We start from the raw sequence: 14,070 nt of genomic DNA, 5'->3' as shown, positions 1-14,070 counted from the left end.
TCCACTGCCTCTGGGGTTCACAGATAAATGTGTCACAGCAGAATACAAAGTGCTGTGGTCAGTGACAGGCTGATTGGAGAGTAACTTGTTCACCCTCTATCTTCTTCCCACATCTCAGACCTGCTAACATCCCCTCCTACACACCAACACCTCCTAAAATACTCTGTGCCTCATACTTTTTATTCATCCCACCTCTTCTTTCCTTGTTTCTCAGTCTTGATCGCTAACTGGGTACGTTTTCAACACTGACACCGAACAACCTGGTTATCCGAGTCCCCGTTTACACGATTCTGACATCATCGAGCTTCTCTGATCTGGTCATTTGCGTTGGTGCAGACATGTCTTTGACTCCTCCGCATGCAACGGGTGTCATTTCTGTACCGAGTGAGTTAACTCGACAGGATGTAGATGAACCCAGTGCCAGGACACTGCTGTATTTACAGCTGTCATTTTCTTCATCTAATTATGTGAGAGGGGAAGTGTGAGCAACAAGCAGTAAAAATTTATCCTCATTATTGGCGTCACACTGTCATTTTCACTTAAGCATGTAGGTTATCATTACATCACTTGTTATTATGTTTTCATTGACTTAACTACATGATTTCTATCAAAGAGTCTCCCCGTCATTACTTTTCAACTAAACAAACACCAGATTCAGCAAACGAGGTGTTGACAGAGCAGCCAGAACCAAAAATAAGTGGTCTTCATGCTCTCGAGTACCAAATGTGCTTTTCTATCTACCCTACTGCATAAAACCTCTTGAAACATTCAGAAAATGATTTGCAACAGAGACTACTTTGGTAGCTCTGCATCTTTGATTTTGCAGATTTTTTGATTTTCGATCTCTCCCGGGATCTAAGCAGTAGGGGTGCAACGATACACAAAATTCACGGTTCGGTTCGATACTTTGGTGTCAGGTTCGATATTTTTTTGATACAAAAAATGTTCATGCTTTTTTAATTAGTCATTTATTAAAATTATAAATATATATTTTCACTCAAAAGTACAGTTTTTAAATTTAATGTTGCTGAAACAACAAAGTAATAAAAAAAAAAAAAATCTATCTGATGGAGAAATCCCTCATCTTTGGAAAAGAGAGTTTATTACAGAGAAATGTCTCTTTCCAAAATAAAAGCTATACTATACGCTTCTTCTGGGTTATATTCTCAGCAGCATATTAAACATATCAGGTCCCCATAAGGAGAATCATGTGCTAACGGCTGTCTAAATGACTCGGCTAAAGTTTGTGGCATGCGTGCTTGTTGTTTTTGTCTGCTTCCACTTGTCTTTGCACTAGGATGATGTCAGAGTAAATGTGCAGTCATATTCGTTGTGTTCCCACTAGTGCTGTCAGCGTTAATCTGAAATGACGTTAACGCCACAACACAGCAAATCTCCGTTAACGAGCTACCGCGGATCGCTCCGTGCGTGGGGCTGGACGGCGTCAACACGTTAACGAGCTAACTGCGCTAACGCACTAGTTCCCACCCATGTAATTGAGCATTGTGTGGCACATCCAACATACTGTTTTACTTTAGTCCATGACGCGCTTACCTTCAGGGTCATACTTCACATGAAAACCAAAATAGTTCCAAACGCCAGATCTGAATGAGGGTGGGGGAGGTTCAATTTGCCATGTTGCAACGGGCTTAGCTTCTGTCTCGCTAGCTTGTGCTGCGCTCAGTGAATCTGCGTTCGACTACTCCGCCTAGGCTGCACTGTCGAGCGCAGATCCACTGAGCGCTCCATACAGACAGCATCGTCAGAAGGAAAGTTGATAAAATAAATTAAAAATTTTGTATTGTTTATACATATACGTACCGAACCGAAAGCACTGTATAGAACGGTTCAATATCAATACGAGTATTGTTGCACCCCTACTAAGCAGGGATCCTTTGCTTGTGTAAATGTGTAAACCACTACACTATGGAGCCACTGGTATAATCTCTGTATCATTAAGACTTGTGTGTGCTGGCAAAAACAAATCTACAACTGCAATAGTTGGCATCTTATTGTGGCCGTCCTCCATTTGGATGGGTCAGTGTGCAAAGATGGCAATGCAGGTAGCACGAAGCAAGCAGGTCTATGAATTAGGCAGCACGATGTGAGCAAAAGCTGACATTTAATTTGTATTTTATGGTAACAACAACATGATTTATAATATGTTCTTGATACATATGACATTTTTTTACCTACCATACCATACCTAAGAGATGATTAATCACTATTTATGAACCCGAGCCTTTGAGTCAAGCTGGCTGTCTGTCATTGTGTCTGTTGAATTGAAATTGAGAGCTACCCAGGGGCCAACTAGCACAACAGTCCCAGTGCCAATCAGGTTTTTGGGCGCACATACTGATTACAGTCTCATTCAGGACTCAAAGGGGTGCAGACAGAGTGGTCCTGTCCACCTGCTGTACTAGACATTTTCATTAGATGACAATTATTCCAAACCCGGCACTCTAATCCACTTTCTCCAAAAAAACAAAACAAAAACAAAACCGACATTTAAAGAGACAAAGATACGCAGCATAATTTACAACAGTAACTGTGACCTACAGTGACCTCATTTTGAATCTCACCAACAATCGAAGCAGCTAAACTGTTTTGTTTTTATTGCATTTCATGCACAATACAAACCAAATTAAAACTTATGGAATACACTAATAATCTGAACAGTCGATGGCGGCTTTTAGCACTTCTCACCTTTTAAAAAGTTCGACAAAGTTTGGTCAGTAACCAGCCTCGCTGTATTAGATTAGAGAACAGATGAGACTAAAAAGAGTGCCTTTAATATGACAGGTGATGAGGACGGATGGTGACTAACACGAGGATGAGCGGTCACATGAGACTGCACTGTAGCTGGCGAAGCAAAGAGAGGGAATAGAGCAGCTTTTTGAAGAAGAGATGATTAATCACTATTTATGAACCCTGTCAGACTGAATCTGATTGAGAATGAGACAAAGAAACCTGCACTACAGCGAAGTCATTTGACTGCTTCTGCTCTGCCTGAGCTGACAGACCAAAATTCAGCCATCACAAAAAGGGCAAACAAATTCCGCCTTGAAAATGGCACCATCGCAATTGCTGGAGTAATACGATGGGATCCACAATTTTTTTTTTTCTCTGATGGCCAATCAGACATTGTCGGAGTGAGTCTGAGATCTAACTGATAGACGCTAATCACACAGCCGGTCTGTATTCGAATCCATAACACAGACGGAGATTGAAATGGCAACAGAAACAAGTAGATGCATGAAAAGCCAGGAAAATGAGAAGGGTTTGAAAAAAGAAAAATGACCTTTGATGATTTGAGAGCAGAACTAATCACAGCAAGGTCTAATCAGTGACTGCCAATTCAACAGCACCTTTCATCTCCTTGACTGAACCTCGCAAAACAAAGAAAATCAGGTCTTTTTTTAAAATGTGGCTTCACAGAAGCTCTCGTTTAAAAAGAGAGAAAGTTCCACTTTTCAGTGTTCAAACATTCACAGCTCCCTTTGATTTTCAAAAATGGATCTTAAAAACTCAAAACAAAGAGGCGCCTTACTTCCTCGAGAGGTTATCATAAAAACAAAAAGAGGTAATCGCCTTTTTTAACATGAAAAGGAATCTGGAGCAAACAGATCTGCAGGGGGTTACTGAAGGAATGTCACGGTTTCTAAACCTGGATAGACGACGTCTCCTCAAACTATTGTTTGATCCCGCCTGCAATGTCCTTGAACGTCATATCCAAACTTCAGGAATCTGAAAAACTTAACTGCTCCATTATGTCGCGATTCACTCTCTAAGGTAATCTACATCATCATCCATCTGATAAGCATCCTCTGCATGACAGGCGCCAGTAAACAAAGTCCTTGCATTTGGATCACTACCGCAAAGCAAAGAGTGACCTCTACTGGTGATCCAGCTACATTAAGCTTTGAGTCTCTACACTTCTATAATAATCCAGTATGCCGTTCATCGCCTTAAGATCTATGACCTATAACATTTAAATATGCAAATTAAACTGAACTGTGACACACTAACATTTGCCGTGTGATTCATGTCCTCTTTGCTTTCGCCATCCTATCTTGTTTTCCACTTTGAATGCCGAATCTAAAGAGCTGAAGGTTGCAGCGGAGCAGCATAACTCTCATCGTGGTGTGGGTGCACAGCGGGCAGCGTTGACCCTTAAAAACTCTTAGCTCGACCTGAGCGGACATAAAGACTTGATATTTCATGGCTGGATTCAGCAGAGGTGAAATTGAAAGCTTGCTCGTGTGACTGGCTTTTGGACTGAAGTGACACTAGAGCAACCGCGAGAGGCAAGTTGAAAACTTCTAACAATACTGCCCTCGAGTGCGTCCAAAAAGAAGAGGAAGAGCTTGGTATTTTAGTCCATTTCCTCTTTACAGTAAAAGCCTTTTGCAACATTAGCGTGGTCGAAATATGTGTGCATGCACGTGCTTTGGGATTTCTTTTTTTAAATAATTTATGTCAAGTCAAAGTTATGCTTTGTGGAGATGCTATTTTTACCTTCAGCTTACAAGATGTGATTAGGTTAAAAACCACTTCAGCTTCACAGACCAACACTCAACGATGTGAATGCTGCTGTTAAAGTTTAACGATTTGAGTTTACATGTCCCTGCTGGAGGTATATGAATTTGCAAATGCATTTTCAAACTGAAAAAGAGGAGAGACACCAACCATTACCAGGCAGAAACTAATAAAAATTATAAATAAGAAATATGGAAGTGTAGAATCCAGTATTGCTGCCCTCTGAGAACTGAAAGTCAGCATATAACCAGTCTCTTCTGCATCCCTTTCTAAATAATTTAAATCCACCAACACTTTAGTAGTTTAAAGACACTGGAGTGCTCTTCATTATTCTGAAGTTAAGTCTTTAAATTTAGTGCTAAAATAAAATCTTCAGCTCTCTACAGTCTCTCGAACAACAACAACAAGAAAAAAAGATCCCATAGATCTGTTTGCAGGCCACGTCCAGATTTAGGTCACTGTCACTCTTTATTAGGGGTGGGGGAAAAAATCGATACTGTGTAGTATTGTGATATTTTGTTTGCTAATAATGAATGGATACAGGGACAGCAGAAATCGATATTTTGTTACAAAAAACGTTTTTGTGGACTCTGACTTCAGAGCATGTTGATCCTTTTTCTGAGCAAGAATCCTGACATGACATTCATGTCCAAATGTGTTTAACTTGTTTTTTTGCTGCAATAGACATGTTTTATTTTAATTAAGTTTAAAACTTTTTTATTTAATGTAAAATTATATTTTGTTTTAATTTACTTTCAAATTCTTCAGTTGCTGAAGGGGCTGCATAGTTTTCATAAACTGCATAGTTCAGAATAGCTATAATTGTACCAGATGGTTGTTCAGTTAAGTTGGACTAGACTGTAATACAAACCGTTCAGTTTGTCAACAATAAAACTGAAATGAGAGAAAGACTGAGTGTGAGACTTTGATATTAGAGAAAATGAATATTGATAAAGTTTACCTTTATGTACAGAATCTGAATATCGCAAAATATCTAAAAAAAAAATTGCAATAATATCGTATCGTGCGTTAAGTATCGTGATAATATCGTATCGTGGGATGTATGGTGATTCCCACTTCTACTCTTTATTGGAGACTTTCTTTTTTTAAAAGGCCATATTGTAGCTTTGATGAAGCTCAGCTTTTACTGCATGAAGACAGATTTCCTGACAAGAAACTCCTTTGCTTTGGTATTTGTCCCTTTTACATAACAGGTAGTTCCGAATGGGAACATCCCTGTCTCAGCATGAGCAATTTGCCAATGAAAACACATCAATAATATTAAGCTTTTAGGTCACACTGTAATCTATCAAAGGTCAGTTTCCCAGATAAGACATCTGCCCAAATCTGCACATGGCCCAAATGTATTGCATCTTTCTTTTAAGAGGACTTTGGCTACTCCTGATTTAAGGCTTTAGGGTTATTACAAACAGGCTGACAAAAATACAAAAACTCAATTTTATAATCATAAATGAAAGTTGATATTTCACTCCAAACTGTAAATACTTTTTTGGGACAGACTATCGCCTGGAGATCGTGATTATATCAGTTATTTTCCTTGTACACTCCCAGGAGCTTTTCCTGCCTTATTTCTTTCTTTAGGCCGTATCACTATATTAGCAGCTAGGTTTTCTCAGTGCAGCCTCACGAGGCAGAAAAAGAGAAACTAATTAATTTATCTGCTCTTTGAAAGCCAAAACCTATTTTAAAAAGCTCCAACTGCATAAAGTGAAAGTGATGTGTGACCTATTCCATGGAAATATGATTCTCTTTATTCATTATAACATAATGCCTCACTGTGAAGCCCAACAGGAATCATTACACAGATTACCACCAAAAATATTCAAGGAAATTAGATTTTTTTTTAAGGCGCTGTATAATTGAAATGACCTTCTCTGAGCTCTTACCCTTTCTAAAAATGAGAACACTGAACTCAAGTGAAAATGAGAATGAAAGTGGGAAACTGTTTTCCACCAACAGCCTGTCAAAATGCTGTCTGATAAGTGAGAAAACTGCCAGCAAAGACACCAAAAGCAGCAAAGCGTCCACACAGTGTTGATCTGTCCTTCACAATCACATCCTCTGCGTAGAGACAATGAGACTATTTATGTGGCAGTTACAAATCTGCATATCAAGAATGAAAAAGCAGCACGACCTCAGCTTGAATCAGTACAAATGCATACAGTACAAGACCCTAAGAGGCCACTTTTGTGCAGACATTCATGATTTATTGATTTTTAGTAACTCTGATTTTTCCTCTAGTGATATCAAGAGGTTGATAATTATTGTTTTGAGTGTTTCAGTGCAATTTGAAATGTAATTACTTTATTATTCTGTCCAATACTTTTGCTGGTGACCATCTTGGAACATTTAGCAAGCACAAAATTGACATGACAACAGAAAATTATGGACCTCTGACATCTGTGCGTGCCATCTTGATTAAATTACTCCTGCGCCATCGAGAGCGTCCTGACGGCAAACATCTGCACCTGGTTTGGGAACAGCACCAAGCAGGACAGACGAGATCTGCAAAGAGTGGTGCGCTCGGCTGAACGCATCATTCAATCAGAGCTCCCTGACCTGCTGTCCATCTACACCAAGCGGTGCAAGTCCAAAGCTAGGAAGATCATGATGGACCTCTCCCATCCCAACAATGGACTCTTCTCACTGTTGAGGTCTGGGAAGCGCTTCCGCTCCCTTAAGGCCAAAACAGAGAGAATGAGGAGGAGCTTCTTCCCCCAGGCTATTCGGGCCCTGAACCAGGTGTAGGACTGGACTCTCCCACACACATCACATCACCACACGCACCACCACACATTTCCTATAATTTATAATCTTTATAATCTCTTTCTGCTATTTGCACATTTTTTACTGTAAATTTCTAAGTTAATTTGTAAATTTTGTAGTAACCTGTAAATGGACTACTTGCACTAGGGCATGTGACGTATTTCCGTTTCCAAATACTACCGCTTGGGCCTTTCCGGTATGTTTGTTTATCTGTCGGTAGCTATGCTAATGTTGCTTCAGAATGAGTATAAAAAGGAAAGTATTTAAAACAGAACAACCTGTCTTTATTGGACACTGAATAAAGATACAAGTACCATTAGCATTATTTCTGTATTACTCATGTCAGCACGTCTTAAACATATATATTTTACACTTAGCAAGAGTAGCATTAGGTAGTTAACTACCTTCTTAGTTAGCCAACTACCTAACGCTATTATAACAGTGTCTAACAACAAAAGTGACATTAGTTAAGAAAACCTCAACTATAGTTTCGAACGACATAAAACACTGTTTAAGAAAACATGTAATATAGAGAATTGACATCAAATGAAGGACCTAGCGCAGTAGCGTAGTGTTTGCATTTGACGTTAGCTAGCGTTTCTTTGTCGGTTAATTTACGTTTTCTTACCTTCGTAGTTGTGTATATATGATGCAGCATATAACTTAAATCCTTTATCTAATTTGCTGGCGGGGGTAGTCGTCACTCTGCAAATCCGATGAACATCAGTGTTGTTCAATTTTGGGAGCTCTTGTAGGCAGCAAGTGTAGAACGTGGCCATGGTTTAACCACACCGGAAGCACTGGGGCAGGACTACATCGAACGCGGAAGTGATTGTGCAAGTAGTCCATTGTAAATACTGTAAAACCTTTTCTGTCATTTAATGGTCGGGCATTGTACAGCTACAAGCATTTCACCCCCATGTCATACTGTGTATGGTTGTGTGTGTGTGACAAATAAAATTTGAATTTGAATTTGAAAATGTTACTGATTAAATGATTCATATTTCTTCTTTTAAAAAAAACTGAATGGAAACAATTATATGAAAAAAAACGTTTCTAGTTTTTCACGTACTGCCAAATCCCAAATTGTGTAATCTTGTCAAACGCATTGCACACATTGGCAAACATCACACAAGGGTAACTTTTCCATGGTCCTACCTTTGGCCAGTAGCTCATTTTGTTTTCAATAAAACGCTGTGCAAAGCTGGTCCTAAAATGATCATGGATTCACTCAGAAAATTTGCCTAAACTGAGTTATGGAGACTATAGAACCTGTATAACTGCAGTGCAGCTCATGAGTCACTTTGCACCGCCTTTCCAAAATCTTTCAAATGATCATCATCACACTTGCATCGTGCCGCCATCTGCTACCTTAACACGGGCTTCTTACCATCGTCTCAAAGGCTGGCCTGTCAGTGGGATACTTCTTAGAGCTGCTCCTAGCACCATGAAGAGGGTAGAGAGCAGGAGGGATGCTCGCAAACCTGGAATACACAACACACTGCATCAACACCGACGTGTAAGAAAAAGTAGAGACAGCAGTGAACATGGTAGGGATTTCTCAATTTTAGCTACTACAAAGGATTATTTCTGTTCTTCTTGAATTAGTTATCTAACAATAAAAAGAAAAAAGTAAAAACAAAATCCAGTTTCCTGGAGCTATAAGAGACTATAAAATAAATAAATAGATAATAAGCATAGAATGATAACACAGGAAAGCAGCAAATTAACACTTTTTAAATCTGGAACAAATATTTTACATAATTAGCTTGACCAAGGAGATTATGTTTTTGGTAGTGTTGATGTCAGTCTGAGAGGATGAAAAGTTATGAATGATTGCTGATAAAACTCTGAAGGGGTGTAGAGGGGGGTCAGGAAGTACTGCATGAAGATTAAAACATCCTGTCACTGCTGACCTCTGACCTCTTCTTCAAGATCAAAGTGATAATAATGCTACTTAGAGCTATTTAAAACCATGTTTCTTACTGCCTTTGTTTGTATGAGGAACATTTAAGAATTGATGCTGATATATGGGGATTAGGGCTGGGCCATATCATACCGTTCACGTTAATACCGGTATAATGTTAGGCAATGATAAGAAAATGAAATATGGCGATAGAAAATGGGTAAAATGCGCATGCGCAGTGCCTTTGTTTACATACGCACATGGCAGAAAAAGCATGGCGCGATGGAGAGGGTTGAAAGCGGATCGTTGAATGAAACAGATGAACCAGAACTGGTTTGTAAAAATGCTGCAACTTCAGTGGGTGGAACTGGTTTGGCTTTCCTCCCTCAGATACACACCAAAGCACATTTTTTGGTAGAGCATGCAAGTGCATGCACATAAAAAACAGCTGCTTGTTTTAGTGAAAATACATTGATGGGTTTTTTTGCACTAATAAAGTTGTGGAGTTGTCAAGTATTTTGTCTCGCGCCACTTATATCGTCATCGCAAATTTTCAAATATATATCGTGATAAATATTTTTGGCCATATTGCCCCGCCCTAATGGGGATTCTAAAAATACACATTATTATAATTTGCAGCAAACGTTACATTTCTCATCTGCCTTTTGAGTTGACAACATGACCCAAAAATCTGTTACAGCTTTAACGAAAGTAATATATACTGTAGTTCAATTATTATACAATAAGCTCTAGTTAAACATGCCCACTTATTTACAAATGATCTAAATTATTCATTACATTCTACATAAATACAGCTTTAACCAATAACTGAACAGGATTGGAACACATTTGGCCAGCATCACTAACCAACAGTGTTGGGAAGGTTACTTTTAAAATGTATTCCATTACAGATTACAGAATACATGCCCCAAAATGTATTCTGTAACGTATTCCGTTACGTTACTCAATGAGAGTAACGTATTCTGAATACTTTGGATTACTTAATATATTATCATGCTGTTTACAACTACATGAATGTACTATTGCTGTGATTTATTACTGTTACTGAAGGTCCGCGGCTCCGAACCGTAGTAAAGGGACCTCTGACTAATACGGTGGGTTCTGTGTCGGCTCGTAGCTGAAAACTAGCTTTACTTTGTTGTCTGGGTCAACTTTGTTAGCGAGAGACAGAGAGAGGCGTTGAAAGGCTGCTGCAACGGAACTTATTGTTTCAGAGGAAAACACGAACACGGTGTACAGTCGAGTCTTAATAGCTTACTAGCTTATTACTTATTAGCTTAATAGCTGGGCTCGTCAGGCTCTCCTCTTGGCTGCAGTGGTTATTATTATATTTACATGCTTCCAGCTCCCGTTTTTGCTCGATGACAGCTCGTACTTTTCCTTTTTCTCCCTCCCTCACTCACAGACACATAACGTGTATGGCAGTCCATTCTCCCTGCAGCACGGACTACACTGCCTATGATGCTACATTCTTTAAAGCTAAACCTGTAGCATTCTGCCAATTCGCTTAGCACAACACAACAAAAAGGCCTCTCTCACCCAGGAAACACGCAGAGAGAGAGCGTCACCCTGTAACCATGGCAACCGTAACGCTGCCACCTGGAACAACAGAACGTAGCTGTCAAACAAAACCCAAACAGTCCTGACCCGCCACAATATGAAACAGGGAAGTACCGCCGTGTAATCCATTTATTTCAACAAAGTAACTGTATTCTAAATACCACCTTTTTAAACGGTAACTGTAACGGAATACAGTTACTCATATTTTGTATTTTAAATACGTAACGGCGGTACATGTATTCCGTTACTCCCCAACACTGCTAACCAAGCAACAACAAAAACCTTAAAACAGAAAATTGCTTCTTAAATATCACTTGTGTAACAGCAATAGTATGAGAACTGTTTCTTTCACCATTAACTCAAGTCTCATTTCTCAGTTTCATCCACATGACAGCCATTTAGAGAATTATGTGCACTTCCCCATTCTTTTCTGCATGTGAGCTACCATTTCTGAATGTTTGATTGACAGGTTCAACTAAACGACCGCTGTGGAAAGAGGATCAACGTATTAACAACATCCTGTAGGGCTGGGTTAGAATACTTAATCAACCCATAATGAAGAAAAAATTAAATAAATATATATATATATATAGAGGTAGGTCACAACATACTAATGAGGCCTAAGGGCGTGTGCAGCATGAGTCTTCAATAGCAACAAGCACTTCGATAGATACTGGCTTCTATCACAACCCTCTACTGTGTTTTAATATCAATCATGAAAGCAGACTTTATTGATACCAGTACAGTTATGAATTCTGCTCATCAGTTAGATTATTTATCAATTCCGTTATTGACCCTTGAAGCGAAATAACAGCAAGACTGTATCCAACTCACGTACAAGAGCTTTACCACTGAGTTGGACAAGTTTACAATATACAACCTCATAAAACCATTCAGAGCCGTATCAACGGAATAAAAAGAGAAGCTTGAACGTATTCCAATAAACTGGAAAGCTTCCCCACTTCATATCATATAAGCTGACGCTATATTGACTTCCTACTATAATGGCACCTTCATAGACACAGAGGCCAAGAAGCAGTTGTAGTTCTGCATTAAGGTTACATAGAAATAGCCACCTTTGCAAGGTTTGCCAACTAGAACTAGTTGCAGCAGGTAATCCAAAAATTATCTTAATATTTGCTAAATTGTTTCTACCAAAGCGCAAACAAAAAAGGCAAATATTTGCCACTTCCAGCTTTTCCCAATATGCAATTTTGATGTTTTTGTCATTTATTATTCATGCTCAATTGTTCATCAGTACTTATGAGTGAAAAACAAAACATTCGTAATGTTTGTCTTGAGAAGGTTTTAGCTGTACTGAGCAGCTCTCTAAATGAATGCATGCACAACTGTGACTGGATTTCCAGGAAATGAAAGAAAAAGCCAGCAACATATTTTAGAGAAATGCTGAAGGCCATCTACCGTAAATGAACCTGCAAGTTTACAGCTGCATACGTCAATGCACAGTATGCATCTACGTGCTCAAGAGACAGTTTGTTGACATGAAGGGCGAGTTAATGATCATCACAACTGCAGCCGAAAATCTATAGTTACTTCCATATATTTAGATATTCATTTTAACAGTGTCCTTGTCACTACTGGCACCATGAGATGGTATATGCAGCCCATTCAATTTACACAGGTAGTCCAGCTACCCATCTCTTGGCACTGTCTCATGAGTGGGGAGATACCAGGGGAGGGCTGGTACATAGTGGCAGTTGGACAGGCCCATTTAAGGCTTTGACACAACAGCAATAGTGTATGTGCAAGTTTGTGCAAAAAGGAACTGGAAGAGCATTCCCAAAGCTCTACAACATGACCACCGATGGGATTACTCATGTGCGTGTTTCTAACCAAACCCTCAAAATCAGACTCCATATGAGTATCATGAGGGTCCAGGTTGCTTTAGTGGGACCTGTGCTCACAGAACAAAACCATGCTCACTTTAAATGAGAGGAAAACAGGAAGGTCTGCCACTGGTGCCCAGTTTTCCCAAAGGGAAACCAAGTACTTTCCCCACAGTCAAGCTGGATTAGATAAGCATATCACAACCTTTGCAAGTCATATAAGTCTTTTTGCAAGGGCACACCATGGTTGACACTTCTTAACTCAGATGCAGACATGACCACAAGGTTTTTTGTCAGGAAGAATTTACAACAAGTTACTGAAAGAAGCAGACACCATTATCGAGTTGCCTACAATTAAATTAGGCAACAAAAACACCTAATTGTTAATGTGATTGTGATCACAAGGTGAGTTATGCAACTTCTTGACAAGATTGTGCACGGACCAGCAGTCTGGTCCATGTTGTTAGTGTTTTTGTCATCTGACAACCAGCGTGGTCATTACAAACGTCTACAGTCAGGTGATGCAGAGGAACTGGTTTGGTAAAGCACACGCAAGAGGACTACTTTCATTCTTTCAAAGAAATACTGCTTTTGCATTGGCTTTTGAACCTGAAAATAAAGAATTTTTAAAAAGGAAATTAAGACTTGCTTGTCCCATATAAGCACTTTCCCCCCACCTCATGTTTTCAACTCATCTATGTGTCTTACTGGGCACAAACAACCCATTTAAAAACTGAATGAAGGCTATAAGGTCTCTTAAATACTGCATTTTATCAGAGTAAATATATTCTGCGATTGCATAAGGTCAAACTAATAATAACAGAAATTTTCGAAACCTAAAACAAAACACGCCATTAAGTTACATCGCTGTAGATCTTGGTGGGGTGAGGCACAATCATCGTTGAGGTATGACACAGTGTGCCACATTAAAAGAACTCACCTTTTTTATCCATTAACCACATAAACAGCAACCAAGGGAGGAAGCCAGCCGGGCCCCACAGCACCAAAATCGCGATGTCAGACTTGGTAAAGCCGTAAGCGTGAGCGGCTGAGTTCTGTATGGGACCCCAGAAGTTCCACACCATTCCCTGCATCAGTGCCAGCAGGGAAAACAGGGTCAGAACCAGCCATCTTCTCCCATACACTCTGCTGTTTACCGGATTACTGTTCGTCTCCACATAAGAAGGAACAAGAAGCGGTTCCCTCTCGGCCTCGGTGCTCGAACCGGCACCCATATTAACCTCCCGTTTGTCAGGCCAGTTAAAAAATCCGGTTTTAACGACGGTACAGCAACGAGAAACTACCTCGGCCACACAAACAAAAACAGCCGATAGCGTCTGTTTGCTTTAACTGCGCATGTCAAACCGGAAATAGTTGCGGGTTTCGGAAACTGTTCCTATGTAGCTGCCA

General features: G+C 39.7%; 1 protein-coding gene across 1 annotated transcript in view; it reads right to left on the bottom strand.

Annotated features, from left to right (window-relative positions):
• Window positions 1-14,013, bottom strand: part of slc49a4 (solute carrier family 49 member 4) — a 78,069-nt gene extending 64,056 nt beyond the window's left edge. Inside the window, exons 1-2 of the mRNA XM_085135994.1 lie at window positions 13,601-14,013; window positions 8,717-8,810 (exon numbers count right to left, since the gene is read on the bottom strand). Of these exons, the coding sequence (XP_084992120.1) occupies window positions 8,717-8,810; window positions 13,601-13,895 (389 nt within the window). The 5' untranslated portion in view covers window positions 13,896-14,013. The remainder of the gene's footprint in view (window positions 1-8,716; window positions 8,811-13,600) is intronic.
• Between the last annotated feature and the right edge of the window lie 57 nt (window positions 14,014-14,070).

The sequence above is a fragment of the Neolamprologus multifasciatus genome, chromosome 16 (assembly GCF_963576455.1).
Source record: "Neolamprologus multifasciatus chromosome 16, fNeoMul1.2, whole genome shotgun sequence".
NCBI lineage: Eukaryota > Metazoa > Chordata > Actinopteri > Cichliformes > Cichlidae > Neolamprologus > Neolamprologus multifasciatus.
The sequence above is the reverse complement of the archived record's forward strand: the minus strand, read 5'-3'. Positions and strand labels throughout refer to the sequence as shown.